The 18,541-nt window shown below is 42.3% G+C and overlaps 1 protein-coding gene across 13 annotated transcripts in view; it reads right to left on the reverse strand.

The window, feature by feature from the left end:
* Nucleotides 1-18,541, reverse strand: part of TRPM3 (transient receptor potential cation channel subfamily M member 3) — a 425,647-nt gene that overhangs the window by 268,788 nt on the left and 138,318 nt on the right. For 3 of the 13 annotated variants that reach the window (XM_083464744.1, XM_083464745.1, XM_083464742.1), the window contains exon 1: nucleotides 8,146-8,746. The exons of 7 other annotated variants lie outside the window; for them this stretch is intronic. In XM_083464744.1, coding sequence (XP_083320870.1) covers nucleotides 8,146-8,235 — 90 coding nt within the window. In that variant the 5' untranslated portion in view covers nucleotides 8,236-8,746. Of the gene's footprint in view, nucleotides 1-8,145; nucleotides 8,747-18,541 lie in introns of those variants that run through there. 3 more of the 13 variants (XM_083464737.1, XM_083464738.1, XM_083464739.1) reach the window with 3 other exon arrangements.

An 18,541-nucleotide genomic window follows, 5' to 3' on the forward strand; every position in this document is an offset into this window, starting at 1 on the left:
TCTTGGCCCACATAGAGATTTCTCAGGAGACAGATGGTCCATAGGGTCACGAAGAGTCGGACACGACTAAACGACTAAACAACAAGTCAAAATATACAGTGAGACCAGGAAAGTGAACTGTAGAAACGTCCTTAGCAAATGGTTATTTTAATAAGACTATGGTATTTTAAACACTAGTACAGTGGTAACCTCGGGTTACAGACGCTTCAGGTTACAGACTCCATTAACCTCGGGTTAAGAACTTTGCTTCAGGATGAGAACAGAAATCGTGCGGCAGTGGCATGGTGGCAGCGGAAGGCACCATTAGCTAAAGTGGTACCTCAGGTTAAGAACAGTTTCAGGTTAAGAATGGACCTCCAGAAAGAATTAAGTTCTTAACTCGAGGTACCACTGTATACTGCTAAATCAGAGATAGCATTTTGAATGTGGAATGATCTGTGCCTACCTTAACATAGTTTCTCCCTAACTTTTTGTCCATGTTTCTTTCCGATGGTGGGGGCGGGGAAGCTGCAACTTGCAGACATCATTCTAGATCATGCAGTTGGGAAGGAGTGAAAAATGAGAGACAACAGGCTGCCTGAGAGAGGAGAGGAATCCACTCACTTCCAGCATATGATTGTTAGAGATTACTTCCAAGGAAATGCAGATCTTGAAAGAAAGAAGGTTACCTACTCCTATCCCAATGGCACGTATAATTTTATTGCGTATGTGCATAACACTGATTGCCATTTCCAGAGATACAACCACTGAAATTTCTACCACAGGACCTTTTAAGTTACTGATGATGTTACTAAACTATTTTTCAGCAGCAGCATGCATATCAGCTTTTTAAAAAGTCTATTAAGACTTCCATCTGGCTATTGCTTCTCCAGCTGGTACACAAACACCATGATGTCTCCTGGTTCACTCAAGATGCTGAAACCCAGACATTAACTTTAATTGAAGATGCAAATTTTGTCCACCCTAAATAAAACAGCTTTTAGATTTATGACAGAAAACCAACTGGGACTGTGTTTTGACATGACATGTGACTAGCAGCGAGTTCTGCTACTTCAATAAGCACTACTAATAGCGTTATTAAAATTAGAAAATGAACAACTTACTTTAAAAACAAATAAACAATTCAAATAAGTTGACGTTCAAGGGCCACAGTATTTGAAAGATCTGTATTTAATATGTAAAACAAATAATGACCCAATAACAGATATGTTTGCTCATCACAGGTTACATAAAAAGAGGACAGACACTTAAATATTCTTACTGATAGTACGCAACAACAAAAAAGGATGTCTGAAATATGAGTACTACAGGAACACCCTAGAAAGATTAGGTCCATGTCCAAACCTATGTGTTAAATAAACCTGGAATGCTCTTCTCCAATTCAGTGTCATGCCTGATTTTGGCTCTGCAAGTGGATCTCAATAGGTTCAGGGCCTGGAGGATTCTGGGATACCAGCCCAATAGCCACCCAACATGTGGGCAGAACTCGGAGACACACTGTACACAGACTTGTCAGGTTCTTGTTTCTAGACCAAGGGTAGGCAAGCTGGTGGGCATCCTACAGCTCTAGGATTGCATGCAGGTTTGCCTCTAATCTGATACTCCCCTTGGCCTAATTTCATGCTGATGGCAAAGGGGGGGGCACAAGGAAAGGTGGGGGTGCAGGGAGTTGACGAGATCTGCTTTGAACCCAGCTCTACCTTCCGGGCTGGACAGCTCCTCTGATGTCCTTAAAACATTTAGAATACACTGCTGGACAGCTCCATTGCTTATCTAGGAAATCAAAACCTTACAACTTGGAGAGCAGGACATTCGAAAGTTGAGGGTTGAACTAGGCAGCAGCAGCAGCAGCAGCAGCAGCAACAACAACAACAGACCAGAAAGCCAGATGGTTAATATTCCTAGGATTGATGCATTGTCCAGCCAACCAAAGGCTTCATAATGCCCTTCATTAACAGGAAACTGTTGCTGTAAGGGGTGTTTGCTGTAGGGGTATGAGGGGAGGGGGAGTACCTCTGGCAGGGGCACGTTGTGCTCCTTCTGGGGTTGTTTGCCCACAGTTGCTCCCTGCACTCAGTTCTCACCTGCAACTCCAAGAAACTGTCAGCATATGACAGTAGCCACACCGCAGGCAACAGCTGTGATTGGCTGCCCAGGTGAGGGCAGCCAATGGGTCTCAAACCCTCAGTGAGTTAGGGACTTGCCCTACACACAAAGACAGACTCTGGTGGATTGAAAGGAAAAGACTAATAGTCAAGAAGGCAGTTTCTGTATATGCTGTAGAGGGAAGTGAGCAGCAGACAGGGCTCTTCAACCTGGGAAAGTAGGTCATCTAGAAGGAAAACTCTGACCCTAAACCTCTGCTGCCTTGTGGGGCATCTTCAGGAAAAGAAAAAGTTTAGGAGTAAACCCTACACAAATCCTGAGTGGCTTGCTCTGCTTTTCTTTGGAGCACATCAGTGAGGCCAAGGCGGGGGTCTTGTCGCCTGGGCACAGCCCAGGCTTGGTGCTGCTAACTTAGCCATTTGACTTCCCCAGGGGCAGACTCCATTGTCTCTTGAGACAGACAGATGCCAAGAACGATGCTACACATCATGAATATTATTTCCTTGTTATGTTTGAAGAGGGCTTTGGGGTCTGAGCATAGAGTTCTAGCTAAGTTAAGACTTTGGTCTCACACCATGAGGTTCTAGGTTCAAGTTCTTGAGCTAAATAGTATGTAAATGCATCCAATTCAACAAATCGTTCAAATATTATAGCACACTAAATCCTTAATAGTCTGTTTGCTTGTTGATAAAATGGAATACTAATGGGCGGAGGAGACAATTGTATGAACACTGAGAGTGTTAGTAAGTTGAGGTAGAACAGCGATGTTTGCCTGGAATGAAAATACAAGCAACTGATTTGAAGATGGTCCAGCTGGTCAGCAACGGTGAATGACCCCTCCTTAGCCAAATAAAATCAGGCCATTGAGTGTCCCACATTTCATTCACTGTTGTGCAGCTGAGAATGTTTTAATAGTTTCATGCAGCATGACAATAATTAACCTAGAGATCACCTGCTCAATACTAAGTATTTAACAAAACCCTATAGGATTAATGTTCTGTGGTAACACAGCTAAGATATTAACGCAGTAACTATTTACTACAGGGAATTAACATAAATCAAGCAGGTAAATGAACTGCCATATTGAAGGTGAAAAATCCAAGTGTGATTTTATCTTTATCATTGGTTTAATATGAAAAAGTATATGGAAAAAAATCAGATTTGATTGGGGAGGGAATTACATACTATGCTTGGCAATGGAGATGCCCATGATGATTCTCTTTGGCAATTTGATATATGTTTTCTATCAGTCAGCATTATTGCTTAATAATATAAATAAATAAATAAATAAATAAATAAATAAATAAATAAATATAATAATTTTGCCAGCCCACACATCGGACTGGGTTGCCCAGCTAACCTCATGTCATAACAACAAAAGGGGGAAAGGTAAGTACACCTGGAAAACACATATACAAATGTGTATATCATTTATATATCATTTAAGAGTTCAAAAGAACCAAATAGCAGTCTGCCATAATATAGAGAAAACAAAAAATATCCACCAAGGCCTTGGTCATGCACACTTTATTTTTGTTCCTCCATCTGAAAAGAGCCATCAGTCCTGCACCAGAACCAGCGAAGGCGATGAAGGTCCTGTGTGAGTGCCTGGAGGCGATTGGAGGATGGATGGCGGCTAACAGATTGAGGTTGAATCCTGACAAGACAGAAGTACTGTTTTGGGGGGACAGGGGGCAGGCTGGTGTGGAGAACTCTCTGGTCATGAATGGGGTAACTGTGCCCCTGAAGGACCAGGTGTGCAGCCTGGGGGTCATTTTGGACTCCCAGCTGTCCAGAGAGGCACAGGTCAATTCTGTGTCCAGGGCAGCTGTCTACCAGCTCCATCTGGTACGCAGGCTGAGACCCTACCTGCCTGTGGACTGTGTCGCCAGAGTGGTGCATGCTCTAGTTATCTCCTGCTTCGACTACTGCAATGCGCTCTATGTGGGGCTACCTTTGAAGGTGACCTGGAAACTGCAATTAATCCAGAATGCGGCAGATAGACAAGTAACTCAGGACCACATAACACCAGTCCTGAGAGATCTGCCTTGGCTCCCAGTATGTTTCCAAGCACAATTCAAAGTGTTGGTGCTGACCTTTAAACCCCAAACGGCCTCGGCCCAGTATACCTGAAGGAACGTCTCCACCCCCATCATTCAGCCCGGACATGGAGATCCAGCACCGAGGGCCTTCTGGCGGTTCCCTCATTGTGAGAAGTGAGGTTACAGGGAACCAGACAGAGGGCCTTCTTGGTAGTGGTGCCCGCCCTGTGGAACGCCCTCCCATCAGATGTCAAGGAAATAAGCAGCTATCCTATTTTTAAAAGACATCTGAAGGCAGCCCTGTTTAGGGAAGTTTTTAATATTTAATGCTGTATTGTTTTTAACACTCGATTGAGAGCCGCCCAGAGTGGCTGGGGAAACTCAGCCAGATGGGCGGGGTATAAATAATTTGTTGTTGTTATACTGTAAATAGCTTCCCAATTTCTCCTAAGTTTCAAAAGCCTTGCAGAAAGCTGAAAACAAGGAGAGGCTGGGGGGGGGGGTTGGAAGGCCCCTTGGCTGTGGATTTCTCTCCCCTCCCCTTCAGTAATAGTAATGAGTTGCTATTACTGAAATAAGAATCCGTAAAAACCCTGATAGGCAGGCAGAACTGGTCCTATAACTTTCTAGATTGCAGCATTTGTCAACTTTTTATTTTCCCTCCTTCACATTTGGCTTCCAATGTACTAGCCCAGTGAACAATGTTACCACCTGAAAAATAATCACATGGTCAACCTGTTCATGCCTCCTGTAAGCTGCACTGACTAACAAACCTCAACGATGTGGTCTGAGATGGCCTTTTTCTTTTCGAGCATTTCTGGAGAATTCTCAGAAGCAGCTCAGTTTATCCCAATAATCTTCCAAAACCTGGAGAGTCTCAGCCCAGGGAGCTCCACTACACAACGTGGCAGAGTCAGAGAGGACAGCCAAGTGGACTCATAAAAGCCCAGCTAACCCAGTTTCCTGCTCTCCACTCTGGGAATGTTTACCCTTCCTAGTAAATTAGTCAGGAGATATTAAAAAGTGCTGCTTCCTCAATTAATCCTGGGCTATGCAGCTGCGGTGTATGAGAGAGCAGTGGAGATGCTGCCACAGCCACAGCCTTAGAAGCTGGTCAGGGCATTAAAAAACTGCCGTGCCAGCCTTGGGTTGCAATCCTATGCCATCAAGTGATGATACTGTGGCAAGTTTGGGATCCAGTGGCCTTAGCCTCTCCCCTTCCCTGCTCCCATGATGCCCCATTTTGGGGTTTTCCGTGGATCCAGAAGTGGAACACCTGCCTGTTGATCTAATGGGTGGAATGGGAAGATCTGCACCAGCAGAGTAATGCTTGTCTCATTCCACCAGTGGAGGCCAGCAGGGCTGGAAAGGGGGACACCCCCACCCAGCAAGACACTAACTCCGTCTGGGACAAAGGAGGCTTGGCTTGTAGCCTGAGTAATGCAGGCCTGGAGCAGGACAGAAATCTTCACTGGGATGCTCTTGTGCTACGCTGAACTTGTAGCACACAAGAGCACAGGACCAGGGTCTTAGTAATGCAGGGGTTATAGAAGTTCAAACAAAGTGTGTCATTATTTTTTCAAGGAAATTCTCAATACACTCTGAGGAAGCTTTGCTTCAAAAAAGAAAAAAAGGGGGTTGTATGGATTTCTGATATAAACTTTGAAGGGCAAAGGTGATAAAAACACACCTGGTTCATGTAAATTGACCCAGTTTTAGTTTATTGTGAACTGAACACAGGAACCAGTCCCATTGAAGTGTGTCCTATGTGTATGCCAAAGCTTATCCTAGAAGTCTAAAGCTCCCTCTCCGTTCCATGTAGAAGGGAGCTTGTTCTTATATGCAGAGAAATGAGCTATCCTTGCATCATCCTAAACTTCTTGTTAAAAGTTGCATAACAAGCTGTATTTTCACAATTTCACAAATACAGGTTTCTATTATTAATTAAGATCTCTGTGTATAGTGCAACATTTATTTAACAAAATATCACTAACATTTAAACAATCAAAAGGGCTTATCAGTATTTACCTATGTCTTCTTTTCTCCAGGAATATAAAAATGTTGAAGGCTGCAATCCTGTGCACACTTACTTGGAAGAACTTAGTGGCACTTGCTCAGTTAACTTTCCCATGTAATACAGTCCCTGCCCAAACTTGATAAAATTCTATAAGAGCTGCCTATGTTATAAATTAAACCTATCTGGTGTATGCACCAACCATTTTCATGAAATGATAATTCATATTCTGACCTATTGTCGTACACTGCCCACATAATCAATTTTTACTGCCGATAAAAAGAAGCAGCAACTTTTACTAGAATAAGTTCCAAATGTCCAGTTAAGAACTGCCATGGCACAATTGCAGCAGCAGCTTATTCAAATCACTTACTGCAATAACTAGTCATGGACCTCAAAAAAAACCCTAAAATAAAAGCTCAACTATTACACATTTTAGATAGTCATCTATATATTCATTTTCTTTTTGTTTGTTTCAAAAGAACTACACAACTGATGGACCAAAATTTACATTTGCATATATGCCCAAACACCACACCTTTGGATTATTTTTAAAGTCCAATGAAAAGTTAAGATTATAGTTCATACCAAACAGACTGGCCTCATAACTACGGAGGTCACCTTATGAATTATGACTGTATGGCTTATAGAGTGTACACAGTTGAGTCTGAAATGACTACACACATCTTTTCCATCATGTGCGCATGTGGCAGACAACTGTGATGGGTGGTCTATCTCCCTAAAATAGACATGTGTAGCCACATCACATGTCATGGCCTCCTACTGCATCCATTTATGGTGTACAATGTCAATATGCTGTTTATAAACAAACCAACATAATAAAGATCAAGCTACACAAAACTGCCATTATGTGATTCTTTTCCTGAGGTGCTTTTGCGGCTTGGTTTTCTCTCTTTCTGAAAAGCAGCCCCAGAAGTTGTGAGGGACAGTGAGAAAGCATTAGGGGGAGGGGCTGTTTAACCTTTTGCTGCCATCCATGGGGGGGGGGGGTTAGGCAATCTTGGAGAGATAAATGGGACAGAGGGAGGGAGCGAAAGGTCCTCCCTGCCAGTGTCCTCACTCTGCTTCTCAGCTTCTCTTTCCTTCTCTCTTGCCCACATGGGAAGAATCATGCAGCCACACGTCATGTGTAGTTGGGCTGCAATCCTATGCAGTTGGTGGGGATGTCCTCCAAGGAATAGTACATGGGACCAGGCTACTGCATATGTATAATAAAGCACAGTTCTGAAGACTTGCTGCTCAATAGATGTTTCTTTAAAATTTGCTAAACTGGGTATAGTATTGTCAGTGGTACCCTACAAAATTGTGTATACTCAGATCAAAACAGAAATCTAGTGCTCAGCATATTCTCATAGAACAAAACCCACTGAAATACATGGGGCTTTTGCTACTATTTTTTGAAACAAGACATAGTCCAGTCATTGAAGAATGCTTCCAGAAACCCAAAACATGTTTGTTAATGCATTTAAAAGAAAACATAAACAGAAAGTTTTCCTCTAGCCAGAGTCTGACCTCAATCACCATGTAAGAATTTCAAACCAACCATTTATATAAGCTACATTAAAAAATTAGCAGAGATTGCTAACGCTGAACATCATAATGTAAAGTGCTCATAGGTGATGCTGGAAACTATGTAAGTAATGGAAACTGACAGCTGCTGAGACTTCTCACAATTCATACACATTCCACAGATCCAATTTTCCTTGCCCTTTCAAACATCCCTCATACCACACGAGCATTAAATGCATCTTAGAAGACAGTTTTGGTGCTAAATATGCCCTCCGGTACTACAAAGGCACTTTTCCTACCTGTATGTGAGCAACATAATTTCTACAATGACCAGAAGTATATCCTAAATTGGAGAACTGAAGGTTAATTGTAGATTTGCATCCTAGTGACACAATGTGAGAAATGGGTGAAAACAAGATCACTGAGAGTAAAAATGTGATGGTTTTACAGTACCTTAAGTAGCCTGACAGATGGAAGAAAGGCAGCATGGCACAGCTTCCGAATGGTCCAGTTTAGTGGTCGAGGAGCATCACTTTGACTCATGACCCTCAAAAATTCCACTGGAATAATATAATGCAAACCACACAAATGCCTACAAAACAGCTGCTCCTCCACGGTGTTGGCATCCCATGTCCGTTAGATGTCCACACCTGCAATTCCATGAGGCAGATGCCTCCTGTAACTTGGCTGAAAGGCTGGCCAAGTGAATCTGCTTTAGCCACCGATCCTCCTTAAGAAAACACCCTCCCTGCTGGAAACAGTAGTGCTCATGCATACCAAATGTGCTTGAGCAGAGCATCAGGCTGCTTGCTGCTGCTCAGGGGAGGGCTGCACAGTGTTACAAGAAAAGGGACAGCCTGCCTTTTTTTAAGCCTGCAGTAAGAGCTTTGCGCTCGCTCCCTTTCCCTTTCTCCTTTCGGGGTGCAAGCCATTTGTTTTGCTTTCTTTTTTATCTCAGGGAGGTGACAACAGAATATATAAATCAAGCAAGGAAAGAGTACAGTAGTCCCCAATTTGTCTTGCACAGCATTTTAAAGAAAAGAGATAAAGCTTTCAAAGAGGGAGGAGGGACTACATTCACGGTGAGAAAAAATGGGTTTCCAACTGTTATGGAAAGGAAGTCACCTGCTCACTCTCTGATTGACTGTATCTGACGTGAAGGTTTTAAATCGTATCTGCCCTGCTATAATATGGACACTTTATTAGCAGCAAATGAGTGGGGCTGTCTCCTGGCACACTGCCATCATAATGAAAAATGCATTTAGATGTACATCCCCCCCCCCTAAGGAAACCACATGAAGCATTACAGATCAATGGGTTGCATAAGTCTGGGGATGCTTTGCTTTAACTCATCCACAGATGCCATTTTAAAAACAAACCTAAAACATTGGCTTTTACCTTTTAGCTCACTAGTCATGGGGTTCTGCTAGCACCAATCCTGCACCACTAGCAACATACCCCAAGTAACAGATTAGGGATGCCTCTGCTGCAGATATCCCCCTGTGGTCTCTCTCTGCTTACCAGGAGGCAGAAACAGCAGGACTTAAGATGAGGAGCACTTCAGTGCTGGAGGGGGAAAGTAGCTTTCAAAGAAATAAGCCCTTAAAAAAAGTATCAAACACAGCCATGGCTTTGTGAGCTCTTGAATCACATTATTTTAAACAACAAATTTAAATTGTACCTGGGGTATTGTTGCTGGTCACTAATTAGACCACATATATAACTATAAGAAATGGAAGAAAACATAAATGATGCACACACATAAATATCTCAAAACATACTAGCTGCTGTTACTTCTTAGGGGAATTTACATGGTTTCGTATCATGGATTTGAAAGCAGTGGAATTTGAAATGTGTCAGAAATACTATTTTTATTTTATTAAAACCATCTGTTATGATTCTTTCTGTAGACACTTTAGTTCTATAATATCCTGACAGGGCACCTCCAGTTATCTTGCCATTTTCTTACTCCTTGCACGGTCAGAAAAATGACTGAATGACCCTGGGAAAAGTGAGAAAACTTGGACAGTGTGCTGAAGCTTTTGAAATAAACACACAGATAAACTAAAATTATTCAAAACTCTGCATTTCCCCCCAAACTCCTGCAACATTATTTTAGTATTCAATAGCCTTCAGTTGCCACACTTTCCCTAATCAAGTCAAAATCATGTGTTTCTTTAAATAGCGTAACATAGACACTTTCTTTAAAACTAAAAAATGATAGCCTATGTGTCATTAAATTGTGAACCCTAAAGATCTAAAGAACTCAAACATGTAATTTATACATTTCAGTATGAAATGTTTTCCAACTTGTGTATGAATTACCCTACTCACATAACTTACTCTGATCCAGAAGCTAAATCTGGTGTGGAGAACCTTTGGTCCTCCAGATGTTGTTCAGAAAGCCTAGTCAATGGGCAGCAGCTGGAGGGCCAAAGGTTCCCACCACTGAGCTCAGGAAAGCCATCCTGTAGCTCGTTACCTGAGTATAAATCTTTCTTTGAAAAAGCGTGTATGAGAGAAAAGTGGAATTTAGAACAGGATTATGCCTTAAAGTGGAGTGATTATGATTTTGATGAACACAATCACAAAGTCTTAAAGGGAGAAGACATTGAATTTTAGTTGCTGTAATAATTAAGGGTGAAATAGGATGAAAAATTGGGCACAGCAGATTGAAATGGAGGCATAACAACTTTAATTAAAACTATATCTTCTGCTAAAATTAACAACTTGCTGCTGTCATTTACATTTTAGCAACTGTCTTTCCTCTGAAAGAAATGGAATGAGCTTCTACTGAGACCCAGAGGGGAGCCTGGCCCCTTTGGGCAAATGCTGAAGATGCCTCTTTACCCTGCATTGTGACACGACATTTTGATGTTATTTTTAGGACCCACCTTATTTCTGTGATTATAACTTGTTTAAAACTGTTTTTAATAATCAGGATGAATGAGGAAGAAGGATATCATTTAGTAGTGAAGTTGTGGTGTCCAAGGAAAGACTTGCAATATATTCCCTGCTCCTGTCATAGGCTTTCCCTATGATATGCATCCTAGTTTGTCAGCAAAATGCAACCGCAAGACCACAGGGCATGCTCATAATACCTGATCCAAACCGGCGCCCTGTTCTCACTGTGCCAACAAGACGCCTCCCAGGCCGGGCCTGAGCACAAGAGCAGCCCTCTGCCCACTTGGGACTCCCAGCACCTGGAACACAGCTCTCAGGGGTCGTAGCCATGGGGAGCCTAATCCTCCAGGAATGGGTTTAATTCTATTTTAAAGCCATCCAAGTTGCTGACCCTCACGACTTCTTGTGGTAGCAAATTCCACAGTTGACTCTGTGCTGTGTGAAGAAGTTCTTTTATTGTGTGTCTTACATCTTCTAGCATTCAGCTTCATTGAAAAGCTCTACAAAGCTCTTTTGAGTTGAGGAGAACACAGTATTCCAAGTTTGGTCTCAGCAGAGATTTATATAATCATATTCAGATATTGGAAGCTATATATTTCCCTAGCACAGAATTGCCTTTTTCACAGCTGTCACACACCAGATCAACATCTTCATCAAGCTATCCTGGGCAGTCACCACCAGTTTAGACCCCCTGGGCATATACAGGATATTAAGAATTTTTGCTACCTTGTGCATTACTTTACATTGGCTAATGTTGAATTGCATTTGCTGTTTTACTGCCCATTCTCTTAGTTTAGCAATACCACATTGAGCTTTTCACAATCTCTTTTTTTTTTGATGACCCTGAACAACTGGCATCATGAGCAAACGTGACAACTTCACTGCTCACTAATTCTAAATCATTTGTGAACAAGATAAAAAGCACAGGTCTCCCTTTCTACTTCCCTCCATCAGGAAACCTACCTATTTACTCCGGCTCTCTGAACCAGATATGTACTGATCCACAAGAGGATCTCTCCTCTTTTCCATGTCTGCTATGTCTCGTCAGGAATTCTTGGCAAAGTATTCTGTCAAAAGCTTTTTGAAAGTTTCTGTACATAATATGTCATACTTTTGTCAGTGCTTTTTTCTGGGGGTACTCAAGGGTACACAGTACCACCCCCATTTACCCCAAATGTTAAAAGTGTGGCACTTACAGCTTCATGGTGAGTCCCATGGTGAGGGACCAGCACTGGACCGGCCATACTGCCACTTATTATTACAGTGGTACCTCAGGTTACAGACGCTTCAGGTTACAGACCCTGCTAACCCAGAAATAGTACCTCAGGTTAAGAACTTTGCTTCAGGGTGAGAACAGAAATTGTGCGGCGGCGGCACAGCAGCAGCAGGAGGTCCCGTTAGCTAAAGTGGTGCTTCAGGTTAAGAACAGTTTCAGGTTAAGAACGGAGCTCTGGAACAAATTAAGGACGTAACCAGAGGTACCACTGTATTACCAGTGGAAGACAATAGCTGACATTATTTTCAACAGAATAAAATAGGTGTTATATATCTATATCTGTATCTATATATCTAGCTATCTAGCTATCTACAGTGGAACCTCTATTTGCAACCATAATCTGTTCCGGAGGTCCGTTCAGAGGTCAAAACGGGTTGCTGGGAGACACACCGCTGTGTGCAGGTGCAGGTGGCGATTGCCCGCTTCTGTGCATGTGCGAAAAGCGATTGCCGCTTCTGCACATGCGCGAATGGCAATTGCTGCTCCTGCACATGTGCGAACGGTGGCAAACCCGCCAGTTACTTCCAGGTTTGCCACGGTTGCGACTTGGAACAACCGTAAGAAGAGGCGGTGGTAAGTAGAGGTTTGACTGTATTTAAAATTTTATTATTATTAATTGAATTTATATACCGCACTACACCTGGAGGTCTCAGGGCAGTTCATTCTCGTGTGTGTGTGTGTGTGTGTGTGGAGAGAGAGAGAGAGAGAGAGAGAGAGAGAGAGAGAGAGAGAGAGCCCTACTATTTTCTAACTCAGAAGGAATACATACTGATATTTCCTTTTCTTGCCAGACAAAATTTATTAAAGCTTACCATAAAATCCTAAGCATGTTTATTCAGATGTGAGGATGGGAGAAGGATGGGAGTTTGCAACTCTGCACTTGTTAAGAGAAGCGGAATGCACAGGTAAGGGAATATTTGAATCGGAGGATCCACTGGTGGAAGGGTCGAGCGCTCAACACTTCTGGAGTCCAAAGCTTGCTGCCTAATACCACTAAAAACTGCTAGAGGAGATTTTCAGGCAAGTCTCACGTGTCTAGTCATGAAGGTCACTTGGGCCTCTAGGGACAGAGCTGAATCCAGAAGAATGCCCAAATTGCATACTTGCCCCTTCAGAGAAAGTGCAACATTGGTCAGGCAAGCAGCCTATTTCTTGGACACAGAAACCATACACCAACAGAGCCTCCAATTTGCCAGGATCCAAATTTTATATGATGACATCCAGCTCTATTTCTCCTTGTTAACAGAGTCAGGTAAGGCTGTGGAAATGCTGAAAGTGTCTGATTTGATAATGAGCTGGATGAGGGCCATTAAATGGAAGTCTGATCTCGAGAAGGTGGAGGTTTGTGGGCACATTGCTCTCTAGTTAAGGGTGATGGTGCTCAGCTAATTCTGGATGTGCACCCTCTAAAGAAACAGATCCAGCTGTTGTTTCTGGCCCTGGTGTTCTTCATAGGAAGGAGTGCCATTCACCAGCTTGGGCTGGTCTACCAGCTGCAACCACGCCTAGACAGAGAGAGTCTAGTCAGTTGTCCATGCTCTCGTTCACCATCCTGTATAAAGGAGTGAAATGCATTTATATCTCTGAAAAATGTTCAGAAGCTTCCATTAGTACAAATTGCAGTCGACAGAATTATTAGTTTATACTGGTTACACAGGATTGCTTATCACTGACTGCCCCATTTCACTTTTAAAGACCCACCTCCTCCCACACTAACCTGCCTAGATGCTGAAGTCACCAGTCTTTGCCATTCTCCAAATACTATCTCCCTCAAACTGGAGGTTAGCTGCAGCAGGTAAAAGCGCTCCCCCCCTTTTTTTTGTACCCACAGCTATGGAATGTCCTCACCAGGACAGGATATTTGGCACGAACATCACTGTCTTTTCAGTGTCAGGCAAAAACTTCATTTATGAAGGCACAATTTTTATTTTTATTTTACTATCTTAAAAGTATTTAAAATTCTCTTACTTCTGATAGCGTTTTTATTTTCCATTTCCCTTAACATGCATTTATTGCTGTTTTAATTTTTGTATACTAGCCTGCAATCTCTACTGAAAGACAGTATATAAATCTTTTAAATAAACAGATACATCTTTTTTTAAAATGTAGTTACATACTAAAAATAAATTGTTAGACTCATAATAAATTTATAAAGTAATCCTATTTCTGTTTGTATCCATGACAACACAGATTTGTTTTCTGGCGCTCCAAATAGTTGTTTCAACATGGCTTACTTAAATAACTTTAAAAGATGCAGCAAGATAAAGTAGTTTTATATCATAGGGACTTATTTTGATACAATCTGGAATACAGGCACACCTACACCCACCGGTGGCTTGAAATGAACACAAGCCAGAAGGACCTTTTCGGGGAGGCCACGCACTACACAGTCTAGTAACTTTTTACAAAAAGAAGTAGACCTGGGCTTTGAAATTCCTGCAATCCTGCAGGGATTGGGGGCATAATATTCACATTTCAGATGGGGAAAGGTTATGGAAAACGGATTTGAAATTCACGGCATGTTGTATGCTGCAAGAAAACTATATGGAAATGATGTACCAGTGGTAAACTAGCAAAAATGTATAAAACAAGTACAAATACCTGCAGGAAATGTAAAGAAAAAGAAGGTACCTTTTATCATATGTGGTGGTCATGTAAGGTAATAAAGGCTTTCTGGGAGATGATCTATAATGAACTGAAAAAAATGTTTAAAATAACCTTTGTAAAAAAAACCCTACCAGCTTTTCTATTAGGAGTTATAGGTACCAACATCCCAAAGGACCAGAAAAGACTTTTTATGTATGCGAGAAGAGCAGCACGGATACTACTGGCCCAGAGATGGAAAGAAGAAAGAGTCCCTACCAGAGAGGAATGGCAAGCTAAGCTGCTAGACTACGCTGAAGTGGGAAAACTGACCAGAAAGCTCAGGGACCAAGAAGACAAGAAATTGAAGAAAGAATGGGAAAAGCTTACAATTTATTTAGGAGACCACTGTAAGCAGATGACAACATTAGCAGGATTTTAATCCCACTTTTAATGTAGCAAATATTATGTATCTGAAGAAATGTGCATGCACACGAAAGCTTATAACCAGAACAAAGTTAGTTGGTATCTAAGGTGCTACTGGACATTTAAAAAAAAAAATTAAGAATATTAGGGGCAATATGGATAGACATAAAATATAGATTACAAAATAATATGCAGTTGAAAATGTGAACTATAGGACCCATGGACGGGATGTGGGGAAATCCCGAGATTCAGAGTAATCTCATTGCATGGATGTGTATTTGGTATGGTTATAAATTCATATTTGTAAAATCAAATAAAAATGATTTGGGGGGGGGATGAAATTTCTCTATGCATAGGAATCTATTTTATTTTATTTTATTTATTATTACCTCACCCTTCCTTCCAAAGGAGCCTAGGCCAGCAAACAACAAACAATAAAACAATAAAACATCTTACAAACAATTCCAATACATCTAGCACAGGCATCCCCAAACTCGGCACTCCAACTGTTTTGGGACTACAACTCCCATCACCCCTAGCTAACAGGACCAGTGGTCAGGGATGATGGGAATTGTAGTCCAAAACATCTGGAGGGGATGGTTGGGGATGCCTGATCTAGCAGCTACCAGCTTCAAGTTTTTTAAAAAAGCAATTGGACAGTAGTAGAGATGCTACTGAATTAAACAGTGTTCTTTGTATTATTTATTTAATTATTTAAATTTATATACCGCCCTTCATTCTAGGCTCACAGGGTGGTTTACAGTATAAAAACCACAAAAACAAAACAAGACCCCCCCCCCTTGCTTTGCAGTTGTGTCCAGCATGCTTCAAGAGAATTGATTTGGGTGACCTAGTTTTTCCCCTTTTATAGGAGAAAGAGGCTCTGGTTTGGTTTTCTTTTGGAAGTTATGACTAAAATTTAGTCTATGTGATATTTAACTATTTTATTACTTTGAATATAAGACAGCATGACACATTATAAATAACTTAACTACAAAGCCAAGTGAGAACAAAGATATTTCTTATGTTGCAAATATAAATGTCAGTATAAAAATGTTTCTTTTGAAATATTGTTCAAAATAAAAAATGGTGAAAAGGACCTGGAAGGTGGGAAGAGAAATGACAAGGAGAGGTAAATGTGTAAGTCACACCCTTCTGCAGCAAAAGACAAGCAGGATGAAGCTCTCTCATCTCAAGCTGTGTATTGGAACTGGACTTGCTCCTTCAAGCAATTATTTGCAAAGCTCAGGCTTTGCCCCCAAGCGTTCTCTGGGGAAAGGAACAACATTAAAAAGCCAATCTTTCAGAATGAAGAGGAGGGGAACTTACAGTATGGGAGGCCCCCGTGCCCTTCCTTTTCCCTGTAAGCATTAAAAATCCTCTCCAGCTCAACCCCACTGGAGTCCCACTCCCTCTCCTTTCCAGTAGCTAATATTCCCACCACAGCGGCTGGGATGGGGAAAAGGAGGGGGCTGCACCTCGAGAGCCAAGGAGCCCCTGCAAATTATCCCAGGACACTTCATGTGGGCCTGGCTTCGCCCAACAAAGACCCAAGCAAAACCCCTTCCGCCTGTTTTTCCCTTCTGAGGACCCCTGAAACTAACTGGTAGCAAATCAAGGCACAGAAACTACCGTATATGATCTAACCCTCCGTAACCTTGCAAACTGAAGCTTCCAGATATTCAAAATAAAATAGGCTTACTACATTGGTAATTACATGGTTAGCCTATGTGCATTCAACTATTAAATGCAAATGTTCTTCATATGCACCAATTAGTACAGAAAAAACAGGTGCTCATTTCCAAGTTACATGGATCTCACGACTGCTGCACACCAAACCCATTTTCCAGCAAGGTCTGCTAGCTGGCTAATTGTTTTTGATTCAGCTATAAATAAATAAATAAATAAATAAATAAATGCTGCTAAATGAAGCCATAATTTATGTTCATTTTTCAAACGTAAGTAAATAATTCAGTCAACTAAATGTTAATAGCTCACACTAAAAGGCATCCAAAGGACAACATATGAATAAAGTGGTGAAAATATTGCCCACACTGCTGTTGAGTTCCTGAAGAACTAGAGGGAAAGTTCAATAGAAATGCCAACCAAAATAACTGGGAAATTTGGCACTTACACTTCTGAAAATACATGGTGGGAGACTGAAATAACAATATTGTGGAAGAAATTAGGTGCTAAAGTTTCTGGAGTTTTGTAGGAGTTCAAATTTCTAAAATGCATCCATAATTAAATTAATAAACTGTCACCAAATTTGCTCAGCATCCTACAGAACCAGAACTTCCATTTTTGCCATGTTATCACAATCTTAGAGTTCTGCCTAAGTCATTTTGCCGCCCCAAATAGTTGCAGGATGATCCATGATCTGTGTCCTAGAATACCTTCCAAATCTCTTCCTCTTAGGGAGCACCTTTCAGGCCCTTTTGGTGCCTCTGAAAATATTGCGGCTGTTAAGTTGTGGGCGAACATATCAGACGACACAGCGATTCTTCCAAAGCAGCTCTTTATTTGTAAGCTGGAACAGAACTGAACTGAGGAGCTCAGTCAGCCTGCTTATATAGAGCTCCAGAACAATGTAACTGTTGCAACTTTCTAAAACTATCCAATCACTGAACGTCACTTTCGATCCTTCATTTGCATACAAACTATCCAATCACTGAACGTCACTTTCGATCCTTCATTTGCATAACTATCTACAGTATCCCCCTGCTGGCCCAGGGTGAGAACTTCAGTACATAACACCCCTCCCCACCGAGATAAGGCGTTAGTTACAATCATAATGGTTTCCTTATCTACAGCACTACACGTAATGGTTCAATTAGGCACAAAAGCATATCGGTTACATTTCACATACTTAGACCAACAGTGATACATGTCCAACAACATAGTCCTTTAAATAAGTTGGGCGCTTGGAAACTCTGCCAGACCGCCGGGGACTGGTAGCCAAGTCCAGGGGGCCACACAATTCTTGCTGAGGCTGTAGTGCGACCCTAGGTGGCATTGAAACCAAGGCCCCTGGATCCGATGCTGTGGGTGGAACCTCTGCAAGTGGAGTTGGCGGAATGTCAGGCACGGCAGTGGTCTGAGTCTGTGGTATGTCTGCCAGACCCTCTGAAGCGGCTTGGTTCGGCTCCACGCCGGCAGTTTGTGAGAGAGGTGTAGGTGGAGCCTCACCATCTGTAAGTGTCTGTTCCGGAGCCACGAGCGCAGTTGGGGGCACCACGGTAGTGTCCAAGTTCCCAACCCTGCGCCTAAGCTGGTCTATGTGCTGGCGCCACAAGCGTCCATCTTCGAGTGCCACCTGGTATGAGTGAGGTCCAGTGACTCCCACAACTGTGGTTGACACCCAAGGAATGTCCCCCACAAAGTTCCGGGCAAAGACCTGGTTTCCTGGAACAAATGACTGTGGCGTGTTGGCATCTGGGTGCAACCGGTCGAGCGGGGACATGAGGCGGCAGCCCATAAGCAGTTCAGCAGGACTCCGCCCTGTGGCCGCATGAGGGGTGATGTGTTGCACAAACACGTATTTGGCGACCGCTTGTGCCAGTCTCCCCGGTCCAGGCGCGCCAGTGCCTCTTTTGCCGAGCACACCATTCTCTCTGCTTGCCTGTTGCTGGATGGATGAAACAGTGCCATTAGGGCATG

The sequence above is a fragment of the Podarcis liolepis genome (assembly GCF_965112155.1).
Source record: "Podarcis liolepis genome assembly, chromosome: 11".
Taxonomy (NCBI): Eukaryota; Metazoa; Chordata; class Lepidosauria; order Squamata; family Lacertidae; genus Podarcis; species Podarcis liolepis.